The sequence below is a fragment of the Melitaea cinxia genome, chromosome 4 (assembly GCF_905220565.1).
Source record: "Melitaea cinxia chromosome 4, ilMelCinx1.1, whole genome shotgun sequence".
Classification (NCBI taxonomy): domain Eukaryota; kingdom Metazoa; phylum Arthropoda; class Insecta; order Lepidoptera; family Nymphalidae; genus Melitaea; species Melitaea cinxia.
In genome coordinates, this window is record NC_059397.1 from 17859860 (window position 1) to 17869100 (window position 9241).

At 35.6% G+C, this 9241-nt stretch overlaps 1 protein-coding gene across 1 annotated transcript; it reads right to left on the minus strand.

Moving 5' to 3' along the window:
- Positions 1-376: 376 nt before the first annotated feature.
- Positions 377-1321, minus strand: LOC123670453. The gene has a single exon (XM_045603947.1). It carries the CDS (start codon positions 1319-1321, stop codon positions 377-379), a length of 945 nt encoding a protein of 314 aa, XP_045459903.1.
- Between the last annotated feature and the right edge of the window lie 7920 nt (positions 1322-9241).

Below are 9241 nucleotides of genomic sequence, written 5' to 3' on the forward strand. Positions count from 1 at the left end.
GCCCTGCCTTAGGAAGTAGGCAGAGCCGACCCTCCTTCCAGACCCCCGGGAACTGACCAGACCGCAGGCAGCGGTCAAAAAGTTCCCGGAGGCTGTTGCCGAGGTGCCCGAGAGCGATCGCAAGTACTCTCCCGTGCACCCCGTCTGGACCCGGCGCCCTCTTCTTACTCCGAAGGCGGGACAACGCCGCCTCCATTTCAGCCTCTGTGACGGGTGGGGGAACACCCTCCTCCTCGTCCGGCGTCTGCCGAGCCATCCTGGGGGGCACGAAACCCTCGGGTTCGTCGGGAAAGAGTTCCCCGACGATCCTCCCGAGTTGCTCCGGCTGGAGCGTTTCGCTGATGGGGGCCGAATGGGCGCGGAGCTTGTTTCGCGCTCAATTATACGGTCGGCCCCAGGGGTCTCTCTCCAGACCCCCAACTAGCTCCAGCCAGGCCTCTTCCTTGGCTCGGCATATGGCCTGCTGCAGGATCTTCCTTTTCTCCACGTAGATCCTGCGCAGCCTGTCGTCCCTGTCCACGTCCTGGGGGCGTCTCCGCCTGCTCCGAGTATATTGCCTCCTGGCCCCGTTGCAGGCGGCCCGGAGACCGGTTATCTCGGCCGACCACCAATAGAGCGCTCGCCGCAGGGGTGGACGCTTCGCGAGTGGCATGGCCGCTCTGCAGACAGCAGTAAATGCGTCGCAGAGCCGGTTAGCCGCCTCATCCACCCCAAACTCCATAAGCGGCGGAAGACTCCAGCGGCCGATGATTGCGGCCTCCTCAGCCAGTTCCCGATTGAGCTTGGAGAGTGCCCAACGCGGAAACTGACTACGCCCACTGGACGACGTTGATGACGACATTAACGCCGGACGTACGGGAGCTGGAGACACCTCGAACCTTATATATCGATGGTCCGAGAGAGTCTCCACCTCCGTCTCCACCCTCCACCCCTCCACTCTGCGTGCGATGGCTGGCGTGGCGAACGTGACGTCAACCACGGAACCTCCCGACCAACGCATGCACGTCTGGACTGCCCCAACATTGAGCAGGGACAGTCCGGCAGCAAGAGCCCACTCCTCCACCTCCCTCCCTTTTGGGTTCGTAACCGGGTTACCCCAAGCCGTGGACTTGGCGTTGAGGTCGCCGGCTACGAACACATGAAGTGGAGCTAGCTGCCCCACCAGCGGCCCCAGAACGTCGAGAAACCGTTCCAGAGCCGCCAGGTCACGGTTCGGGGAGAAATAGACTCCGACGAAAGCCACCCCTCCCCGAACCGCCGCCACATACCCGTGGCCCTTCGCCTTGACGACGAGGGGGGGTCCGGCTCCAGGCCTCACCATGGGTGGAAAATTCCTGGTCAGGCTATATTATATTCGACAACCGTCATTCAAACCAGACTTTTAGCAGGCAACTATATGTCGTCGTATTCACAATTAAACATCTTTTTTTTTAATATACGGCCAACTAAATCCTCTCCCGCTTTCATAATATCGGAATACTTTTTTTAGACATGAAATACTTTATCAATACTTTTCGTCCATATTCATATATCTTGTAACAAATCTTCTGATCCAATTTAGCCTGAAAGGGAACGCTAATTTAGCAATAGCTTTGCGGTTAATGTCACTTTGTATCATTTTATTCTAAAGTACATCTGTATTTCTATAATAATAATAAGATCTGGGACGGTTCACTCGCAGCCAGGATGCAGAAGGCGGTGTTATTTGACTCAGCTAGGATTGTCCGCCGGTTTCTCAGCCTACAGCCGTAGCCCCCGGCCGTTTGATCTCGCTGCCGGGCGTATTCCTCCACCCGCTTATATTTATATATGTAAGTATAAATAAATTTACTATATTATTTATATAAGTATTGATTATAATATGTGTATGTATTAAGCGGGCGGAGTGACATCCAGTCACATAATAATGATAATAATTTACTCTATATTGTACATATAAAAAGAAGTTTACAATTTATAAAACAATTTACAAAAATAAATGTACAACAGGCGGTCTTGTCGCTAAACAACGATCTCAGGAGATAATGTGAAAAAGCGGAAAGTATATTCGATTTGTAGTAAGAATAATAAAAAAAAAATTACGTTCGAAATAACCGATTTCAAAAAATGAAAAGCAAAAAAAAAGCTTAATAAGGACTTAATTTGAAACACGCTTTCTTCAGCAAACCCGCTCGCTATCTTTAAAAAAATACAAATATTTATATAACACATTAAAATACAATCGAATTGTGAACTTTTTTGAAATCATTGAATCAATCATTAAAAATACATGAAATTACTATTATTAATAAATATATATCTTCATTAATTGACTTTAAAAAAGGGAGATCGTTCTCAATTGGATAGTTGGATAGTGTGTCTTACCTCTTAACTTTCTAATGAGTGTACGAATTTTGATGATTCTTTTTTATTCGACATCTGGTGTCTGTTATCTGGTCTAATTGCAGCAAAATCTGAAAATATGTTTTTTAAATTAAAATGTTTTTTTAACAAAAAAAATTTCGACGATGTTCTTTTTTTATTACTTGTCGTAGTAAATTCGTTTTTTTTGTTTGATAGAAAATTTAATTACTGCGTGGTTTGCTGTGTGGTTACGGTAGTTAGAATATAGGCCTCTCTTTCCTTGGGTGTTGTAAGAGGCGACTAAAGGTGTATTATCACAGTTCAACTACCAGCTTGGAACTTAAAAAGCCGGGTTAAACGATGGTGGGATAGCCATCCAACTGCTGGCTTTGAAATACACAGGCCGAACAGCAGCGTCTTCGGTGCGACAAAGCCAGCCCTGCGGTCACCAACCCGCCTGCCAAGCGTGGTGACTATGGGCAGAGCCTATGTCCAACAGTGGACTATATTAGGCTGAAGTAATGAAATATAATTATTTTCATAGACCAAAATATACGTCTAGAGGTGGCAAAAATTGTATAAATTCATAAATTAAAAAAAAAATATATTTATTTTTTATTTTGACCCAGCGAGGTTTACGTGCTAACGACACGCTCGGTGTTACACGTAATATTTGTGAGCCACTAATTAACATTTCCTTGGAAAAAGCTGTGCCAATTTGCTAACATTACGTATATAATTATAATAAAATATGCCATGCTAAACTTGCACTCTGTAATAAAATACATTATTGCTTAATGATTCAATTATCGTCGTAAGTCCCGTAGAATAAAAAAGTGTTAATAGTGACCTTGAAAACCGACTTCAATTATACGAACCAGTAATACAACGTAGGTACATAAAAAACAGTCGAGTGAATACGGATTATTAGAAAGAGACAACTCATAAAATACTTGTCAGGATTCGATTTAATTTAAATGTAACCACGTGACAAAAACCAAATTTTGACTAAAAAAGTAATCATCGAAATCGGCCCATTCAGTATAGATTTAATTGATACCTCCTTTTTTAAAGTCGATTTAAAACATAATATATTTTATATCGTCTAACATATATAATTGTATATAGAGAATCAATATACTAAAAACACAATGCCTTAAAAATATATAGTACAAAACATCCAAAACAAATCTGCCTCACCGTTAATATATAACTATATAATCACAAAAGAGATTCCATTATGATAGGCAAACAATCTCCTTATTGAAAATTTTCATCCTCACGAGTCTTTGTCGACGAATAAAAAAAAATCCCCATTGTGTGACTAATGCATGTAACCATTTTTCTTTAAAGAACCGTTAATGTATAAAAAAATAAAGTAATACACATGGTTGAGGCGTTACATTGTTTGTAAACAAAACATTGTAGGCTATTTTAAATTGAAGTCAGCATTCTTTTGTTGTAATTGTAAAGAGAAAAAAATATATTGGTACTATATTGGTAATATACTGGTAAAAACAGCACTATGAATATAATTCATATTGCAGTTTTTAGTTTAGAGAAATTATATAATGCATAATAATAATCAGGCCTTATGGATTAGGGCTTATTTCGTAATCTTATATATTAACTGAGATAGGGCAGAGCCGGAATTTCCTGCTTAAAATATGGAGCAGCCCGACAGGGGTACCTCGACCTTACAGAAGATCACAGCAAAATAATACGGTTTTCAAGCAGTATTGTGTTCCTGTTGGTGAGTAAGGTGAACAGAGCTCCTGGGGGGATTGGGGATTGGGTCGGCAACGCCCTTGCGATGCTTCTGGTGTTGCAGGCGTCTATAGCTACGGTAATCTCTCACCAACAGATGAGCCGTACGCTTGTTTGCCGACCTAGTGATATAAAAAAATAATATATATTTGACGACATCTTCATTTATTTTTTATTAATCAAATAAAATATACACACGATATTCCCTTAATTTTACGTAAGAGATGTCTAATATACTTATTTATAATTTATTTCTCTAAGTAACAACAAACATTAAACATAGACTTGTAGTAGCCCAGCGTGGTTGATTAACATGCTCTCCGAGGTACGGTGGGGAGACCCACAAGGATAGACATCCAAACTAGAAACAAATATTTGTACAAATCAAATATCCACCTCGGGCAGGAATCGAACCCTTTTCGGGTCCGTCGGTGCTTTACACGACTACTCACATCACTACACCAGGATAGTCGTTATGCTTATTTGGCTGAAAAAAGGCATTCTTGGAACCATTCCATTAGGTATCATTTATACCTCAAGTAGGTATTTGAGTTCTAAAGTTTTGATTAAATATGAAAAATAGTGTAAAATTTCTAAATAACATGAAATACACAGAAGGCAAAAGTATTTAAAATTTCTCTGCCATTATTCTTTCATGGTAGCGTATTGATGCACTCGAATTTATTTCATTTCGCTCTGATTCTCTATATCCAATAAGAGCCGCTCTCCCTAAATAAATTACGCTGTGGCATTGAATCTTTCTTCAGAACGAATCCTATTTACATTATCTGCTTTGATTTTGTTTTTAAATGCAATGGACTAGCGTTAATCTTTTAAAAGCATTCACGGGTCGATTTTGTAAATTTATTTTTCGGCAATATCGAAAGCTAATTTTATATCTAGAGTAACTTATGTGCTTATGTAAGTTTGAAATTCTAAGTCTTAAGTAATAAATTTCCGTTTTAACGCCACCGTATCTCTTTTTTTACTTTTCTGATTGTTTTTTTAAACAATTTGGTTTCTAACCTGACCTATCTTCAATGAGTCCATCCTAATGAGTTATTTTTTTAGGTAAAACAAAAATTTTGGTATTCTTTTCTTGAAATTATTTTTTTCTTATTGATATTAAATTTAAGCCTTAATATGTACATATATAGACAATTATATATATGCCAATGAACATATAATTTAATTTAAGAATAAATAAAAAGGTTCAGGTTTTACGTATGAGATGGAAGATTTGAAAGCCTTAAAAGATTACTTAGCACCAATCTCCAAAAATATAACAAAAATTCTGGGTAATTTCAATTTTTATATTTACCAAAAAAAAAAAAAAAAAACTTGAGCATCATTCGTAAGTCCGTAAAACTGATTAAGCTAAGGTCGCGTTCTTTCGTATTTCAATAGTAATCAAATATGAAGAGACGAGTTCGGGAAGGCGAGGGCCGTCTGGCTAAACAAGATAAACTTCGATGTGTTGGCGTGTAAACGTGTAATTCTTGGCTTTGACAACGCTGCTTTTAGATGTACGGTGTAAGTTATGGCGGTTACAGGGCCATTCTTACTTTAAGACCTCGTGGTCTGAAGGTCATCCTTCACTTTTAAGAAAACATTTAAGGAAATTGAAATACACAAAATTATTATATTTAAAAATCGAACAGTTTAATATGATGTGCATCCATATTGATTTTTTTAAAAGATTACTTTTAAGTACTACCCTAGTGAGGAAGCTGTATCAGTTTGATATATGAATAATGTATAAGAATGGAGGGTAGAAATAAATTGTAACAAAGTTTAAGTAAAACTGTAACTATAAATACTTTATACAGTATCCTGATAAGATATTTTAAATTTTATTTTTAATTATTTTCAAAGGTTGACTATTTGATAAGTCGAAGAATGAAGAATGATTGTATAATCTCAGACACTTTCAGTAACAACGCCATCTATTTTTACAATGCAAATGATCTCGTCATTCTCTCACGCTTTGTACCACACAAGTCACATTATCACGTGAACGCCTTTCCCAGATTCCGTCTTCCCTCTTAATATTATTACTGTACTTTATTACGTCACTAATGATTGTCGTCCTCACGCTTTCAGACGCCATTGTATTAAATTACTAAAGATGTCATGTTATGAATAAATAGTTAACGTCATTAAACAGATTTGGAGCTTTAGCTGGGATTTGTGAGCGCGTTTTCCTGTCCTAGGAAAGTGATTAATGTCTGCTTAATATAATATTTTTTGGTTATATACATATAAAAATATAATGGTATATTTATTTTTAAAATTAAAAAAAAAATGATATTTACTAAAACAAATAATTCTTATTGTCTAATTAATTTTATAGACGAAATAATTAATTGAAGATGTGATTCAAGATGAAATTTTAGACAAGTCTCGTTTTATTTAGAAAACTAGTGATTATAATTTTACTCATTGAGTAATTCACTTTCAAAATTAGTTTACATTTTTTTGTTGTAACATTTAATAAGTTTTTTAGAATATATTTTTTGTATCATTTATACAAAAAAAAGAAAATCTTTTTCTTTCTTTTGACAGTTTTAGGCTTGAAATCACGGAATAGGAATAAGAATGGTACGTAAGCCCTTCGCTTAGGTTGGCTCGTACTCAGTCGATATTATTATTGGACGCAACCAGTACGGCATGTCAACTCCGTCTTACGTCAAACGCTGTTTGAAAGTCACCGCAAAAAATGTTCAAATGGCTAAGTGGCCCAAAATATTTCTCTGAAAATATTTGTAACCCAAAATTCTGTCATGAGGTTTTACAGACAGCTTACCCTCTAAGTACAGTACTCGGGTTTTTGTTTTATTTTAAGTTTATATATATATAAATGAATGTTTGTCTGTATATCATTTATAGAATCGTAAACTATGCATTTGATCATGTCATGATCTTCAGCAAGATGTTGTGCATGAGCCCACAAAGGTTTCTGAGTTGGTACGACCAAAAAAATAAAGCGTGGCAACGCGCGCAGGGTACAGCTAGTTTTAATGTAAAAACAATCTTTATACTTCAATTCGAACTGATTGGAAGGATAAGGAGGGATTATAATTTTTGCGTATAATCATTTATTTGTATAAATAATCATTTATTTGTCGCGTATGTTTATTATATTTATTGTTACATTTTAAAGCTGTAAAACTTTTATTTACAAATTTATATTACATAAAATCAAGCCGGTTTCACGGGAGCGACAATAAATTTTTAACGTTGACTTTTATGATTACAGCAACGCTTCTATGAAATCTGGCGTAATGTTTTTTACATCACGTAGTTTTTAAAAAGGTGAATTTTTTTGAAGCAAAAAAAAGATATTTGAAAGGTTTTTAGAGCGTTTAAATTGTGATTATTCGATATTAAAACTTTGTAGTATTAAGGCATAAACATGAAATATTTATTCAGTTTTATTTCAATATAAACTAGGAGTAGTATTATTTATACAAGTGGTCGCTCTGAGGTCGAAACTCGACCGTAATTAAAAATTTAAATTAAAAAAAAAAAAAACAAATAATAATGAAAATAAAGAACCTTTTTAAAAATTTTCAATGACTGCAAGACTGACAATCAACAAAAAAGTATAATATGTGTGTCTGTGTCAAATACATTGTCGTGTGTGTAATGCTTTTTTTTATTAATTTAATATATTTTTATGCATAATTTAAAAAATATATATTAGCATTGTGACTTTGTTACAGTAAATCTAGTCTGTAGGCTATATAGCACAACGATACGCTAAAAGATCTTGGCGTTTATAAAAGGTATTGCAAAATCATTTTTTTTTCCTTTTTGTAGCACAAAATTTTGAAAGATTTCACAGGCTGTATCTACTAAAGTATATAAAAATATTAATCATTGAAAATATAAAAGGTATAAGGTAAATAATGAATTGTAAATAACTTTCAAATTTCCTGCTCGTTTCAAAGTTGAAACTCGACATGCACGCCGCAAGCTATCGCTGTACCTTATGCAGTATTTCATTCGAATCCAGTCTTAATTGTGGTTAATTAGCGAACGACTAGCGTTCCTCGAATCACTTTACCTTGTATAGCTCGAGGTGTTGAGAGGAAATGGTAACAGAGGCGCGTTGCATTTGGTATGTTTTGAGAGTAAACGATACTACGATAATATTAAATATCTTATATTCTTTTTATTTAGATATTACTGAGATTATTAAGTTTATATTTACCGCATAATCGTTACTTTGGTAATAATAAGAAATACATTGTTTTGCTTTTTAATTGATTGGTTAGTATTAGTTGTTATTATTTCGTTACAAGCTGTGCCCTAGGTTTCACCTGTGTTAATTGGACAAAAAAAAAATGGTCTATAGCTTCCTCGGTAAATGGACTATACAACACAAAATAATTTTTCAATTCCAACCGATAGTTTCTGAAATTAGCGCTTACAAACAAACGATGTTTTCAACTTTATTATATCAGTAAAGATTAAGAGTTTTGTTACGATGATTATTAGTTCATTGTCTTCTTTAGTACATATTTTATTAACGTCATGAAGAATTCTTAATATAGATATCCAAAGTCAAGATAGTTTTGTACATTATTATACATATACATATTACATTATTCAAATTACTGGCACAATTGTTTTAATTAAGTCTAAGAAATGGAAATAAGCTCGGCATCTTAAAAGAGATTTATTTATAAAATATAAGAAATAATACAAAAACAAAAACTTTAAATATAAAATAGCAATTAATTTTAACAATTTGTAATTACTTTTCCTCATTTGAAAATAATTGTTTGCTCGCAAACGAAAAAAAACCGACTTCACTTACATTGACAAGTAATAGAATGTAAGTAGACGAAAAAAATAACAAACGCAAAACGCACGTAATATCTCTTTTTCAACAAAAAAAAAAAATGTATCAAAATCGGTTCATAAATGACGAAGTTATCCCCGAACATACATAAAAAAAAATATATGTGTATACGGTTGAATTAAGTAAAGGAGGAATCGTTTTGGAAGTCGGTTAAAAATGAACAAATGTATTGTTATTGCTTCAAGAGCGAATTATTCTGGACAGTCATTGGGCATATGACAAGACAAAGCAACATCTTTTAACTGAGGTACGGGACCAGCA

What these genes read in the sequence shown, in the direction of transcription:
- LOC123670453 (XM_045603947.1), bottom strand. Translation starts at nt 1,321, where the DNA reads ATGGTGAGGCCTGGAGCCGGACCCCCCCTCGTCGTCAAGGCGAAGGGC.